This window comes from Podarcis erhardii (assembly GCF_964252035.2).
Source record: "Podarcis erhardii genome assembly, chromosome: 7".
Classification (NCBI taxonomy): Eukaryota; Metazoa; Chordata; class Lepidosauria; order Squamata; family Lacertidae; genus Podarcis; species Podarcis erhardii.
In genome coordinates this window covers 87,332,137-87,348,261 of record NC_138511.1, presented here as the reverse complement: position 1 = coordinate 87,348,261, position 16,125 = coordinate 87,332,137, and the positions used below count along the sequence as shown (strand labels likewise).

The window sequence follows — 16,125 nt, the reverse complement described above, 5'->3', positions numbered from 1 at the left end:
AAGAGGAAGAGCTGGCCGGGCTTCGGATCTGCGCGTGCGCGAGGTGGCAGGTTGGTTCCCGCGGAGGCATGGAGGGAGACGCGGCGCGAGGGTAAGAGGTGGGGGGAGGGGGGAAGAGGGAAGAGGGAGAGCTCCGTCGATAGAGCAGCAGTTTCTTAATTTTCAGGGTCATGGGTTCGAGTCCCAAGTGGGGCAAAAGAATCTTGTATTGCAGGGTTCTAGATTCAGGTAGGTAGCCGCGTTGGTCTGACGCAGTCGAGATATATATATGTATATATACGTATATATATGTATATATATAGGTATATATGTATATATACGTATATATAGGTATATATATAGGTATATATGTATATATGTGTATATATATGTGTATATATATGTGTATATATATGTATATATATATGTGTGTGTGTGTATATATATGTATATATATGCAGGTTTTGGTGTCCTCGGGTGTCTTCCCGTGTAAAAGTTGAGGTGTCCTGGGAACTTCCTCTCTGCCCAGAACATTGGAGGCTATACACCACACCCCCTCTACAGTATTTATAGGAACTCAAACACTGAGATCCTGCTCTGTTCCAGTAACAAGAAGCCGAAAGCACCAGCCTGAAGATGACGAGTGAGACCTCGTCGAAACGTCGCCTAGACACCCCAACTTTTACACGGGAAGACACCCGAGGACACCAAAACCTGCATTCCTGTACCCGTGAAAATCTACGAAAGCAAATGTATATATATGTATATATATTATAATAATAATAATATAATTTATTATTTGTACCCCACCCATCTGGCTGGGCCTCCCCAGCCACTCTGGGCGGCTTCCATAGAAACCAAAAATACAGTAAAATATCACACGTTAAAAACTTCCCTGAACAGGGCTGCCTTAAGATGTCTTCTGAATGTCAGGTAGTTGTTTATCTCTTTGACATCTGCTGGAAGGGTGTTCCACAGGGCGGGCGCCACCACTGAGAAGGCCCTCTGCCTGGTTCCCTGTAGCTTTGCTTCTCGCAGTGAGGGAGAAGGCCCTCGGCGCTGGACCTCAGCGTCCGGGCAGAATGATGGGGGTGGAGACGCTCCTTCAGGTATACTGGGCCTTTGAGGCCGTTTAGGGCTTTCAAGGTCAGCACCAACACTTTGAATTGTGCTCGGAAACGTACTGGGAGCCAATGTAGGTCTTTCAAGACCGGCGTTATATGGTCTCGGCGGCCGCTCCCAGTCACCAGTCTAGCTGCCGCATTCTGGATTAGTTGTAGTTTCCGGGTCACCTTCAAAGGTAGCCCCACGTAGAGCGCATTGCAGTAGTCCAAGCGGGAGATAACCAGAGCATGTACCACTCTGGCAAGGCAGTACGCAGGCAGATAGGGTCTCATCCTGCGTACCAGATGGAGCTGGTAAACAGCTGCCCTGGACACAGATTTGACCTGCACCTCCATGGACAGCTGTGAGTCCAAAATGACTCCCAGGCTGCACACCTGGTCCTTCAGGGACACTGTTACCCCATTCAGGACCAGGGAGTCCCCCACACCTGCCCGCCTCCTGTCCCCCCAAAACAGTACTTCTGTCTTGTCAGGATTCAACCTCATATATGTGTGTGTATATATATATATATATATTTGCTTTCGTAGATTTTCACGGGTACAGGAATGCAGGTTTTGGTGTCCTCGGGTGTCTTCCCGTGTAAAAGTTGGGGTGTCTAGGCGACGTTTAGGCGACCCACCTAAGTGGTACTCAGGATATCACTCAAGAAATCACTCAAGATATCTCTCAAGTAATTAAGGAACAAAAGAAGAAAAGGCACACTAGCCTGGGAACTTCCTCTCTGCCCAGAACATTGGAGGCTATACACCACACCCCCTCTACAGTATTTATAGGAACTCAAACACTGAGATCCTGCTCTGTTCCAGTAACAAGAAGCCGAAAGCACCAGCCTGAAGATGACGAGTGAGACCTCGTCGAAACGTCGCCTAGACACCCCAACTTTTACACGGGAAGACACCCGAGGACACCAAAACCTGCATATATATATATATATATATATATATATATATATAATAAATTGTACAGTAGCACCTTAGAGACCAACTAAGTTTGTTCTTGGTATATCTGAAGAAGTGTGCATGCACGCGAAAGCTTGTACAGTAGTACCTCTGGTTAAGAACTTAATTCGTTCTGGAGGTCCATTCTTAACCTGAAGCACCACTTTAGCTAATGGGGGCCTCCCGCTGCTGCCGTTCTTCCTATTCTCATCCTGAAGCAAAGTACCTGAGGTACTATTTCTGGGTTAGCGGAGTCTGTAACCTGAAGCACCTGTAAAGTGAAGCGTTTGTAACCTGAGGTACCACTGTACCTAGAACAAACTTAGCTGGTCTCTAAGGTGCTACTGGGCAATTTAATTTATGTGATTTTTATATTTCGCATTGCAGGGGTTGGACTAGATGACCCCGGGGTCCCTATCTCAACCCTACAATTCTGTGCTTCTAGTTTTGAGGGCACACCTAGAGAGAGAGGTCCTGGGGCTCTCCCCTCCTCAGCCACACCCCCTCACCAGCTTTGCCCCACTTCCCGCCTCTGATATTTGCATGGCTGGAATGGAGGAAAGAGTCCCAACTCTTTGCCTCCAGGCCCACCAATCACTGGCCAGGCCGGTGCTTGGGGTGGCAGCTAAAGGGAAGGGGGCGAGGGAGGGGTGAACAGTGACTGCTTTACAGCAAAAGAAGAAAGGTCCCTGCCGCAAGGAGCTTGCAGCCAGAATTTGGCACTGGGAGAGATCAGAGAGAGGGAAAATGTCATTCTCTGCGTGTCAGCCAGTGAAGCTCTGTATACAGTGGTGCCTCGCAAGACGAAATTAATCCGTTCCGTGAGGCTCTTCGTATAGCGTTTTTTTCGTCATGCGAAGCAAGCCCATTGACAGCTTAGCGGATTAGCGCTATTAGCGGTTTAGCGGCTTTTAGCGGCTTATCAGCTTAGCGGATCAGCTGATAAGCGGCTTAGCGGCTTAGAAAAAGGGGGGGAAGGGGAAAAAACCCGCAGGAACTCGCAATACATTTTCGTCTTGCGAAGCAAGCCCATAGGGAAATTCGTTTTGCGAAGCGCCTCCAAAATGGAAAACCCTTTCGTCTAGCGGGCTTTCCGTCTTGCGAGGCGTTCGTCTTGTGGGGCACCACTGTAGTTGGTGAACCCGGTTTGCCTGTTTTCTGTGTCATCAGCTGCTAAAGCCATTCAGGAATACAAGGAGCAAGGCTCCCTGTGAGCCTGTTTTCTGGAACCTGAAGCTGGTTTTAGTGTCTACGCACCAAATGTAAGAAGCCAAAACAGTGTCATCTTCCTTCCTTCCTTCCTTCCTTTTCTCCATCTCCATCTCCCCCCCCCCCCACCCATTTCTGTTATTGGTTAAGGACAGTAGTTGTGTTACGGGTGTGTTGACCTGAGGGCTGCCTTCTTTGATGGGCAGCCTTCCACGGACTGTGTGCCAGTCTTGGGCAGGGCAGGAGGCAAAGGCTGTACAGGTGGATGAGTGCGGCTCTCACCTTTACCCAGGTGGCTACATTCCAGACACACCCAAACTGTTTGCTATCCAGGCAAGTTATCGTAATTCAGAGACCCATTCCAACCAGGAAAAAGCAGTCAAGGAGGATATGGAGCAGGTCTTGTGGGGGGGGGCAGCCTGAGGGCCGGTTAGAGAGCCCTGGAGGGCCACATTGCACCTGCAAGCCACTGGGTCCCTATCCTAGCACCAAGGAGTTGCAACATTAGCATATTGCCATGTTCACATACTGCTCAAATCGGCAGTAGATGGTTAGCAGCCAGACACACTGACGTGTCCTCCAACGCAATCGCTCCCCACGTAATGTGTCCATTATTTAATTTCCAAAGTGGGAAGATTTGGGGGCTCAGCCCTGCTGGGATTTGCATTCTCTGTTCCGGAAAACCTGTGTTTGACCCCTTCCGATGTGGGGAAACGGTGTATTACTCGGGTGCAGCTGTGAGAGGATCAGGGAGAGGAACGTGGTGGTTTTGGTTGTTCGGTCTCTTCGAATTAAGAGGCCTTTTAGGAACATATAAAGATTTGAGTCACTTGTGTACAGCCTTTCTGCCAATGCAGAAATTGCAGTTTGACGTAGCAGCTTGCAGCAACCTTCCCTGACCTGGCGCCAATTATCGTGCAAAACACTTGGAGGGCACACCAGGTTGGTTTAGTGGAAGGGTGGGTTCAGTACTAGGGGCTGCTGCCCCTGTGGACATTGCCTGCCAATCCTGCCAATCCCCGCCCCCTGACAGCACCCTCAAGCCCCGCCCCATATCCTCACAGCTCCTCTGTGTGCTTCTATCTCTGCTTTCTTCAACTCTATGCTGTTGTTTAAAACCACCCTTTTACAACCTGCCTTCTCTCTTTTCCCCGTCCCCTCCCATGGCTTCGTGCAAATCCCAGGGTTGTGATGTGGCGCTACCAATTCTCCAATGGGAGCTGCGTGATGACAGCCTTACATTTTATTTATACAGTATAGGAAGAAAGGGGGGGGGGACCAAACGTGTAAATAAAATCTCCTTTCCTCTTTCCTTTTCCCTTTCTCCTTCTGTGATGGAACCCCTATTTGGGGACTTCCCTGGCTTTTTTTCTGGCCCACGTGGTACCAGTCTGGATGGTTGGCCTTGGTGAAGCCTTGACGTTTTCATCCCCCAAAAAGTTTTTGATTTGAGTTCCTACTGAAATGAGGCTTCATTTTAATGTTGTATTTTAATCTTGTTTTTAAGTTGTATTCCAATCTATTGTTTTTATACCTGGTGTTAGCCGTCCTGAGCCCGGTCTTGGCTGGGGAGGGCGGGTTATAAATAAAATTAAATTATAAATTATAAATTATTATTATTATTATTAATTTCTCTCTTGCACCCAGGTGCCTGTCGATGGATGGCTTTGCTCGGGTAGCTGAAGCCGGCGTCTCCAGCCCCGAGTTCACAGCTCTTTGCTCTTGGCTGGTTTCTGAGCTCCGCAGCCTTTGCCCGCTCGAAGAGGATGTGAATCCCACCCGTGGTAGGTAACCTGGCTTTGTGGGGAGAGATGAATGCAGCAAATATTTTCTTTGGCAAGAGCTAAAGGAATCAAGGGGGTGAGGGGTGTGTGAGTCAGCCTAGGGCCCCACAAGGAATCCCCCACTGGGCTGATAACATCTGAGAAGCAAATGTAACATAGCCCAGCGTCTGCGGGGTTTCATTAGCTGGCTTCTGGGTGGTTAACCCATGGAACTGCTTGCTGCAAAGTCCTGTTGCTCCAGCCCATCACTTCAATGAAAAGCGTTAAGATCATCAAGGGAGCTTCTAGCATACCTGAACTGGAGAGGGAGGTTGGGGGGAGGGCAGAGAATGCCTGTAGGGATGGTCGTATTGGCTAGTACCGAGGGCAACCCTTTCATCTGGCTGGGTCGGGATGGTATGGGGATGAGGGACCAACTCCCTTCTCTTGCGGGGGCCCAATTAGTGTCATTGCCTTCCATTACGAGTTTGGGTGTAATCCTTGATGCCTCCCTTTCCATGGAGGCGCAGGTTACAGCAACAGCCAAGGCAACATTTTCCCACCTTCGCCGCATCAAGCAGTTGGTCCCTTACCTTTCCCGCCCCGACCTGGCCACAGTGATACATGTGACGGTCACCTCCAGGCTTGACTACTGTAATTCGCTCTACACGGGGCTGCCCTTGAAGCTGTCCCAGAAACTCTAGCGGGTGCAGAATGCTGCAGCGAGGCTCCTCACGGGGTCTCTGCCATGGGAGCATATTCACCCAGTGCTTTTCCAGCTGCACTGGCTCCCGGTGGAGTACAGGGTCAGGTTCAAGGTGCTGGTTTTGACCTTTAAAGCCCTTCATGGCCTAGGACCCTCATACCTACAGGACCGCCTCTCCTGGTATAATAATAATAATAATAAATTTTATTTATATCCCGCCCTCCCCAGCCGAAGCCGGGCTCAGGGCGGCTAACAATAATCAAATAATCAAACAATCATATAATCACACATTCTAAAAATATCTCATTGTAAAAATTAATTAAAATCAAATTAATGGCAACCGATTAAGCAAAATTCTGTGCAGGTTGCCAGAGGAGGGAGTCAGGCTGTGCCCTGACCAAAGGCCTGGTGGAACAACTCTGTCTTGCAGGCCCTGCGGAAAGATGTCAGGTCCCGCAGGGCCCTAGTCTCTTGTGACAGAGCGTTCCACCAGATTGGAGCCGCAGCCGAGAAGGCCCTGGCTCTAGTTGAGGCCAGCCTAACCTCTCTGAGGCCTGGGACCTTGAGGATGTTATTATTTGCAGACCGTAGGTTTCTCTGTGGGGCATACCAGGAGAGGCGGTCCCGTAGGTACGAGGGTCCTAGGCCGTATAGGGCTTTAAAGGTTAAAACCAGCACCTTAAACGTGATCCTGTACCAGTGCAGCTGGTATAGTACCGGATGAATGTGATCTCGCAGCGAAGACCCCATAAGGAGTCTCGCCGCGGCATTCTGCACCCGCTGGAGTTTCTGGGTCAGTCTCAAGGGCAGCCCCACGTAGAGCGAGTTACAATAATCCAGTCTGGAGGTGACCGTCGCATGGATCACAGTGGCTAGGTCAGGGCGAGAGAGATAAGGGGCCAACTGCTTAGCTTGGTGGAGATGAAGAAATGCCGCCTTTGTTATAGCTGTATGCCCCACGGAGGACCTCAAGGTCCATAAATAGCAGCACCCTAGTGGTCCTGGGCCCTAAGGAAGTCAGATTAGCCTCAACCAGAGCCAGGACCTTTTCAACACTGGCCCCGGCCTGGTGGAATGCTCTGTCTCATGAGACCAGGGCCCTGTGGGATCTGATTTCTTTCCGCAGGGCCTGTAAGACAGAGTTGTTCCGCCTGGCCTTTGGCTTGGAATCAATTTGATTCCCTCTCCCTCTTTCTTTTTTCCTTTCTCCTCCTGTAATGAGACTGCATCTTAATGTTTTAATGTTGTATTTTAATCAACTTGTTTTTATTATTGGTTGTTAGCCGCCCTGAGCCTGGTCTTGGCTGAGGAGGGCAGGGTATAAATAAAATTTATTATTATTATTTATTATCCACTTCTCATTGAGCTGATGTTTTAGATTTCTATCCCCAAGCGGCATTGTGTCCTTTCAGGTCCTGAGGATGCCGAGACTTTCCAGATCGAAGTGAGCGGCCTCCTTGGGGAGCTGCATTGTCCCTACTCCTCACTGACTGCGGGGGACGTCACAGCCAGGCTTAGCACCCCGGATAGGTGCCTCCAGCTCCTGTGTAAGTCCAGGCAGGAAGGGGCTTATTCCTCGGCTCATTCTGTGCAGGTGGGCTCAGAAAACACTTGGCTAAGAACGTCTGCTCCTAGAAAGGGTCTGGGAATCAGTGAGTCGTACGGGTGTGTATTAGCTCATTTTAATTTTTTAAAAAAATCAGTGGGAGGTCCAAAGACGGGAACACAAGAATGAGCCTTTTCAGTGGTGGCTTGCGAGGCGCTTCTGACACCATTGTTGCACATCTTCAGGCGTCGGAAAACATTCATTTTTAAACAGGCCTTTGGCAATGGCCTTTTAGAGTGGGTGGGATGTTTCCATTTGGGTGTTTTTATGTGTGGGGGTTTTTTTGCAAGTTGCTTTTGAGTTGCCATGGCAAAAAAGGGACTAATAAATTTAATAAGAATAATATTTTACTTAATTATATTATAGTATGTCCTGTAATGTAATGTCAGGGAACTGCCATCAGAGCCAAGGGTGAAGGTAAGGCTCCCCAATGACGCTGGAGAGGAAACCAGCAAGGAGAGAGGGGGAGCTTCCGCTGGGGAAGGAAATAGGCATGACGCTAGGAAGAAAGGGGAGGCTGAGGGAGCTTCGGAGGGAGGGCTCCGAGACTGTTCCAGCGAGACCAGTGGGGAGAGCACAGAACCTCCGCTTGGGACCCCCAATCTGCGCAGAAAGCTTCCGCGCAGGGAGGCTAGGCGGAGACTTGGTGTCAAAGAACTTTTATGTTGGAAAAAGTTCAGGAAACGCCCACTGACGGATTCTGCCAGTGATTGAGACAGCCACGGAGGAAGGGCTGTCCAGCCGGGGGAAAGTTTTAACCAAACAACTCAGCTTGGAGCAGTTTGGGGCTTACGCACAAGCAACCCCAACCCCCATTACATGTAATATTACATTTACCGATGTAATATAAGAATGTTAACAAATAAATAAAAAGCAAATTTTTAAAAATTACTTAATTCCCAACCCCCATGTTTTTTCTAAATCACCCTAGAAGCGCTTAGGTCCCCAAGGTTTATGGGATATAAATTTAGGAAGGGGAACTGAATCCAGCTCTTTCTCCTTCCCCCGCAAGATTTTTTGAGCTCAGAACTCCTGGCCGCCCGGCTGCTGGCTCGGAAGACGCCCCGTTCGCCACCGGAAAAAGAAGACCGATCTGGCGAAGCGTTGAACGAGCTCCAACTCATCTGCCAAGCCCTGGGAATGGCAGACCTGGATTTAGGCTGCCCAGTCCATCAAGCCATGGCTGACATAGAAGCCAAGGTGGGGACGCATTTGGGGCAGGACGGGGCGGCTGTTTGACTTGCGCATGCACCAAAGGTGTCGGAGGTGCTAAAGCTGCTGGTCTCTAATGCTCCCTGCAGCTTAATTCTAGCTGTCTTGCTGAATGTTGGAAGCGGAGCGGGCTGTTCAGGGCACTAAAGGAATAGAAGCTTTCCCCCCCCCCCCCCGCCGCTGCTTTGGCTGCACCCCAATATGCAAATAGTCTGTTTCTCTCCCACCTCGACAGCTAAACTTGTGGTCTCCTCCTTAGATTTCGGAGGTGCTTTCTTCACTACCCCCTGAGCACCAGAAGATGGCGCCACTCCTAAAGGCCACGCTGACCTCCGAGGAATGGGTAGGGACAGGCCAGTGGCATTGGGCAACAAACTCCCCATCGCATGGATACTTGCCCCTTCGGTCGGGTCGGGTTGTCCTCCAGACATGTCCCTGGCCAATGCAGGGTTGTTGAGGGTGGTTCCGTGGTGGCTGGAAGGATAGCAAACGGCTTATGTCTCCCGCTTCCTCTTGCCCCTCTCCCAAATGAAAACACTAGGGGGTGCTGGAGGGCATACGGGATTTGCTGTGCACGGAGTATCAGTGCCGCCGACGCATGATGGCTACTCGTCTTGACGTCACCGTCGAGTCCTTTCATTGGTCCGAGAGGGCAAAGGTGAGTGAGCTGGACAAGAGGGGGGGCATGTGATTTTAAAGGGTTGAACGTGTTGGTGTGTGGTGGTTTTCAAGAATAGGGTAGACTTGCTGGTGTTACGATTAAAGGTAAAGGGACCCCTGACCATTAGGTCCACTCGTGGCCAACTCTGGGGTTGCGGCGCTCATCTCACTTTATTGGCCAAGGGAGCCAGCGTACAGCTTCCGGGTCAGGTGGCCAGCATGACTAAGCCGCTTCTGGCGAACCAGAGCAGCGCACGGAAACGCCATTTACCTTCCCGCCAGAGTGGTATCTATTTATCTACTTGCACTTTGACGTGCTTTCGAACTGCTAGGTTGGCAGGAGCAGGGACCGAGCGACGGGAGCTAACCCCGTCGCGGGGATTCAAACTGCCGACCTTCTGATCGGCAAGTCCTAGGCTCTGTGGTTTAACCCACAGCGCCACCCATGTCCCTGGTATTACGATTAGTACATAATAGTCATAATAATAGTAATATTTTATTTATATCCCGCCCTCCCCAGCCAAAGCCGGGCTCAGTGCGGCTAACAACAGTAAAAATAGCAGAGTTTACATAAAATCACAGTCAATTAATTGAAATACATTCTAAAATCAGTTCAGAATCAAATTAATTTAAGTCATGGCAACCATTGGGCTAGATTTCTCTGAAGATTACAGAAGGAGAGAGCGGGTCAGACTGTGCCTTGGCCAAAGGCCTGGTGGAACAGCTCTGTCTTGCAGGCCCTGCGGAAAGATGTCAAGTCCCGCAGGCCCCTAGTCTCTTGCGACAGAGCGTTCCACCAGATTGGGGCCACAACCGAAAAAGCCCTGGCCAGCCTAACCTCCCTGTGGCCCGGGATCTCCAAGATGCTTTTATTTGAAGACCATAAAGTCCTCCGTGGGACATACCAGGAGAGGCGGTCCTGTAGGTACGAGGGTCCTAGGCCGTATAGAGCTTTAAAGGTTAAAACCAGCACCTTGAACCTGATCCTGTACTCCACCGGGAGCCAGTGCAGCTGGTATAGCACCAAGTGAATGTGATCCCTAGAATCGTAGGGTTCAGAGGGACAACCAAGAGTCTTCTAGTCTAACCCCCTGCAATGCAGGAATCTCAACTCAGACACCCATGATGTATGGCCGTTCAATCCTGAGGAAGTCTGTTCCGCTGCTGGATAGCTTTCGCCTCCAGAAAGTCCTTCCCAATGTTTGGGATTCCCAAGAGTTTGGAATCTTCTTCCTTGTTGCTTGCAAGCCATTGGTTCGAGAGCTGGAGGGAGCTTGCTCCAACCTAGCAACTTGGGACCAGTTTATCTGTGAGGCTTCCTTACTCCATTTACGCCCACTTGACAGCTTCAATTGATGGAACTGGCCCTGATACAGGAGCCACATAATACCCCTTGATGTTTTAGTGTGGCAACATGTGCCCTTTGGAACTCTCTGCCAATTGACACCAGGCAGACACTTTCACTGTACTCTTTTTTCCAGCGCCTGCTTTTTGTTTGGATGAGCCTACCCAGACATTTAGAAAGCTGATAAGAGTTTTAATCTGTGCTTAGTGTCTGTGATTATTTCAACTTTCTGAAAGCCTTAAATGATGCTGATGTTTCCTATTGACAATTCTAGTTTTATCTTTTCGCCAACCGCTTTGAGCTGGTTGTTTCTTTGCAACCAAGCAGTGTGTAAATTTTAATAAATGATATTTTTTTAAAAAATAATGATTATATTTTGCGCTTTTTTAGTCGTATTTGTTTTAATTTATGCTGTGGGCCAACCTGGGTCCTGCATGGTGGGGGAAGGCAGGATATAAATAAAAGAAATAACATATAAATAATAGTTTTAATAATAGTTCAGCATCATTGACCCACCCTGAATAGACTTTGGGGAGCAGGGATTGAATGAAAAATGGGCTTCTTCCCTCAAATTTTGCCCCCCGCAACTTAGGACCGCAGCGGAGCTATGTCAGAGGCCTTTAAACCTTTGCGGCAATCTTTGGTGGAGGAGTCCCAGGTCTCCGTTCCTCACCTCCTGGCAGCGCGGGAGGACTTCTCCCGCATCATGAAGACCAGCAGCGGAGCTTCGCGGAACAAGACAAGCTGCGCTGTCAACAAGGTACAGGGCTGGAGAGGGGTGCTGTTCCCCAGATGTTGGGACGGGGTACAGGAAAACCCTATAGCAGGCCTGTGCAGTTGTGCACGGGTGCTCAGCAAGGCTGATACCTGATGACTTGAATAAATGAATCAAACTGACCTGAGCTGTACCTGCGCAGCCTCCCTGTTTTTTATCTCTTATGTTTGCTGGTTGGCAATTTCTCCACCCCAGAAATAAAATGCCAGAGCACCAGTCATTGATAGAGGGAGGGAGGGAGCGAACAGGAAGTTCTATGTCACTTCCTGTCGAGATACAACAGGTGCCCGCCCTCCTCACTTGCTGGAAACAATTGAAGGCATTCTTCTTATTTTTTGAAGTTTTATTCGAGTTCAGGATTTTTGCATACATTATATTAAAAGGTAAAGGGACCCCTGACCATTAGGTCCAGTCGTGGCTGACTCTGGGGTTGCAGCACTCATCTCGCTTTATTGGCCGAGGGAGCCGGCGTACAGCTGCCGGGTCATGTGGCCAGCATGACTAAGCCGCTTCTGGCAAACCAGAACAGCACATGGAAACGCCATTTACCTTCCCGTCAGAGTGGTACCTATTTATCTACTTGCATTTGATGTGCTTTCGAACTGCTAGGTTGACAGGAGCAGGGACCAAGCAACGGGAGCTCACCCCGTCGTGGGGATTTGAACCGCCGACCTTCTGATCGGCAAGTCCTAGGCTCTGTGGTTTAACCCACAGCGTCACTCGCGTCCCAGCATACATTATTGTCAGGGGCTCAGGAGCAGAGGCACAGGAGGGGGAGGAAATGGAGAGCGAGGGGGAGGAATCCGAGGGGAGCGTAGGAGATGACAGTGGTCCGAGGGATTCCATGAGCCTCTCCAGCGAATCGGAAGATTCACAGAAGGGGGTGCCAGTGGCCAGGGGCAGGGGGGTCCCAAGGGGAACGCCCCAGGAGCAAGGGGGCAGCAGGGACTCCCAGAGCAGTAGTTGGAAATCAGGACCAGCTTCCCCACCAGAGCAGAGTGGGGGGGAAGAGTCCCAAGCATCGGGGCCAGTGCATTCCCCACCAGGGAGAGAAGACGAGGCAGAGCTGACCACGCCTCCCTCGGAGAGTCGGACAACGGAGGGGAGGTCAGATCCGGCCAGTGTCACGGAAGAGGGAAGCAGTGATAGAAGTAGTGTAACGGTTAGGAGAAAGGTCACTGGGTTGGCGCGAGAGGCAAGTTCAAATGTACAGGAGCGCGGGACAGCAGAGAGTGAGGATTGGGAACCGGGTCCTAAAGCCCGCCGGAGGCAGGGGGAGGAGCTAAGCGACTCAGCCTCGGAAGAGTCCAGAAAGGGCAATGCCCCAGCGGGCAGGAGGACCCAGAGGAGGAGAGAGCAGCGCAGAAGGTGGAGCAGGGCTAGGATCTTAAACTGGTGTCAGAGGGGAGGAGACTCAGACAGGACTTCGCCGATCTAGAGTTTAAGACGTAGGGCTGCACGCTGCGGCTTTGAAATGGAAACTGGACTTCAATAAAGACTTTTGTACATTACGACAGCCTAGCGTTGGTCCTCTGTGAGCTGGGACCTAGAGGCAGCTCTGACAATTATATTATCTCCTTCCAATTTTAAATTTCCCGTACAATTTTTTTCTTCCCCTCCCTCCCCCCCCCCAATCCATTGGAAGGGTTCAAACAATTATCCTCAGCCATGGGCATAGCCTCTTTAGTTTCCACCGAATGTCTTTTGTGCCAGTAGTTTTTATCCATTGAAGATAGGGGTTCCATCTGTTCCTTATCGTGGTGGACTTGACCTTCCGCGTTGTTTCCTGTGACAATGTCCGACTGAATAAGTTCAGACAAATAACTATCCCATGCCTCTGCTGTCCATTTTTCTCTGTCTTTCCAACCTAAAGCTATTGTTGCCTTTCCCACTAATATCATAGCTTTGAAGGTAAACTGGTCACCTTTCTCTATAGCCGTGTTCCCAAGTATACCCATTGTCATGAAATCAAAGCCTATTGAAAGCTTCACTTTAAAAATTTCATTAATAACCTTTAGGATTTTATTCCAGAATTCCTTTACCTCTGGGCATTCCCAGTACATATGGGAAAACCATCCCTTGGCTTGTTTACTGTGCCAACCATTATAATTCAATCCTGCTACCTATTAGCTAGCTGGGCCAGAGTTCTGTACCATTTTAGAAAGAATTTTAATTCCAGCTCTCTAAATTTGCTTACTTTAATCTCATCTATTCCTTTCATTATCCTTTCAGCCGTTGATTCGCTAACTTGTTCTTCACATCTTTTGAATAAGTTGGGTTGTCTGTTTCTTATTCTCTTACAGATTTTACCTATCATTCCTTGTTTCTTTTTTCCATTTGTTTGTATAGTTCCTCTATTGGCTCTTCTAAAATCATGTTTCCAATCTCTTGGACTTTAGAGATTTTGTTGTATAGTCCTCCAATTTTTATCCAATATTGGTTACCCATGTTCTCTATTACTTCCTGCAATGAATGTAAGGACCTCGGGTTACATACGCTTCAGGTTACATACGCTTCAGGTTACAGACTCCGCTAACCCAGAAATAGTGCTTCAGCTTAAGAACTTTGCTTCAGGATGAGAACAGAAATCGTGCTCTGGCGAGGCCCCATTAGCTAAAGTGATGCTTCAGGTTAAGAACAGTTTCAGGTTAAGAATGGACCTCCGGAACAAATTAAGTACTTAACCCGAGGTACCACTGTACATATCTTTAACTATATGATATCCCTTAGTGTTTAGAAACATCAGCTTCTTATTCTCCCCCCCGCCCCTTGTTTAAAATGTACTTCTAGCCTCTGTTTATCTTATGCATAAATTGCCTTGCACCGGTAGTTTAGAAGGCGTTGAATAAATGGATGATGGCGATCATTAGTAACAGCACTTCCTGTTCCCTCTCACGTCCATTTCTTCCTCCCTCTCAGGTGCTGATGGTTGGTGACGTCCCGGATCGCGGTGGGCGTCCGAATGAGATCGAACCCCCTATGCCCACGTGGGAGAAGAGGCGAGAAGGAGGAGGCGGCCACCAGCGAGGGGGCAAGCGGAGCAGGAAGAAGAAAAAATAGCAAGGAGCTGGATCCTGACCTCCTCCGGCGTGGGGTATAGTCAAAACTACCCTTAACTTTAGGGCAGGGAAGAGGCTTCAGGAAGTTAACCGCAGCAAGGATGAGCGGTGGATACAGACCCAAAGCCCAGTGGTTTCAGTTTTGCTTTTCCCTAGAATGCGAGGAAATGCAGTTTACAAGAAAGGTGCCCATTACGTTGAACCTGAGACAGTGGGCAGGGGCATGTGTGCTAACATCAGACATCTCTCCCCCCTTCTCCCCCCCCCTTTCACTTGCTTTAAAGTTGTTGGACACAGACTTTGTGTTGTCTGCGTTATAGCTCAGTGCCGGATGAATTGCGCCTTTCGAGCAGAGACGGCGAGTCTGTGGTTCCTCCAGATGTCATTGGACTTCATCTCCCAGCACCCCCAGTTAGTGGGGCCAGTGATCAGGTGTGAAGGGACTTGGGGGCCAATGTTCCCCATCCCTGCTCTAGTTAATACCCAACTTGCAAGGATGAAGGAACAAGAGGTGCTGGCGAACGTCTGGATTTCTCAAGGTTTCTTTTTGGGCTTTAGATGCCGAATGTGGGTAGGAAGCAACCTTCCCTTTTGGGCTGGGTGGGCAGCATTTATGAGAAATCCAGCTTTAGAAATGTCCCGTTAGATTTAATCGGACAATGTAGGAAGAGGGAAGATATTATTTTGGGATTTTTAAGCACAAACCCAAACTACTTTGTACTTTTTCCTCCTCTGGATTATGCAGCGGTTCTCAACCTGTTGTTGGACTACAACTCCCATCATCCCTGAGCTCTGGCCTTGCTAGCTAGGGGTGATGGGAGTTGTAGTCCAACGACATCTGGGGACCCACAGGTTGAGAAAGGCTGATCTGCAGGGTGGCTCAATTGCAGCAGCCATTGAGTATGGGGTTTTGTTTGAATGGTGCAAGTTAATTTTTGTCCCTGTTCTGAAGGGACAGGATTGAAAATGGCCAGGGTGGGTTCAGTGTAACACTAAGAGATTAAACATTTTCCTTGTCATTCAAACTCACTGTGCAAGGGAGTATGTGTGTGTTTTAAAAACTCTAGTCGTCGTCTTCTACCTCTCTATTGTGCCAGGAGGGTTAAGAGAGCAGAATACTTTAAAAGTCAGGGACAGTTTGCCATTTGAAGGACATTTTTAAATCTTTTTCTTTTAAGGGGAAATCACATTCCTTCCCCCTGCCCAAAAAGGGGGAGCGGTTACACAAAGCTTGTGGGCGGGGTATAGCTGAAAGTGATCTTTATGGGGAGAGAGTTAGATTTAAACAATATAATTCCTGTATTCAGTATGACGCATTGCATCTACTCTCAGCAACAAATGTCTTCCACCCCACATTCCCCAAACGAACAGAGGGTTAAAGGTAAAGGGACCCCTGACCATTAGGTCCAGTCGTGATCGACTCTGGGGTTGCGGCGCTCATTTCACTTTATTGGCCGAAGGAGCCGGCATACAGCTTCCGGGTCATGTGGCCAGCATGACTAAGCCACTTCTGGCGAGCCAGAGCAGCGCACGGAAACACCGTTTACCTTCTCGCTGGAGCGGTACCTATTTATCTACTTGCACTTTGCCGTGCTTTTGAACTGCTAGGTGGGCAGGAGCAGGGACCGAACAACGGGAGCTCACCCCATCACGGGGATTTGAACCACCGACCTTCTGATCGGCAAGTCCTAGGCTCTGTGGTTTAACCCACAGCGCCACCCGCGTCCCTGGAACAGAGGGTTAGGGAA

At 49.4% G+C, this 16,125-nt stretch overlaps 1 protein-coding gene across 2 annotated transcripts; it reads left to right on the top strand.

Moving 5' to 3' along the window:
- FAM98C (family with sequence similarity 98 member C) lies at positions 1-15,402 on the top strand. Of its 2 annotated transcripts, none has more exons than XM_081869409.1 (9): positions 1-91; positions 4,899-5,035; positions 7,133-7,267; positions 8,339-8,526; positions 8,798-8,881; positions 9,080-9,196; positions 11,136-11,303; positions 14,238-15,124; positions 15,252-15,402. In XM_081869409.1, the coding sequence occupies exons 1-8, from the start codon at positions 69-71 to the stop codon at positions 14,376-14,378; spliced, it is 993 nt and encodes a 330-aa protein (XP_081725535.1). In that variant the 5' UTR covers positions 1-68; the 3' UTR covers positions 14,379-15,124; positions 15,252-15,402. The 2 variants fall into 2 exon arrangements, with proteins under 2 accessions (XP_081725535.1, XP_081725536.1); XM_081869410.1 differs by having other exon boundaries at positions 15,230-15,402.
- The last annotated feature ends 723 nt before the right edge of the window (positions 15,403-16,125 follow it).

Bases quoted from the DNA above. Each gene is read 5' to 3' on its own strand.
- FAM98C (XM_081869409.1), top strand. From the start codon at position 69: ATGGAGGGAGACGCGGCGCGAGG. The intron at 8,882-9,079 runs GTAGGGACAGGC...TGAAAACACTAG, and splicing joins CGCTGACCTCCGAGGAATGG to GGGGTGCTGGAGGGCATACG. The intron at 9,197-11,135 runs GTGAGTGAGCTG...CCCGCAACTTAG, and splicing joins ATTGGTCCGAGAGGGCAAAG to GACCGCAGCGGAGCTATGTC.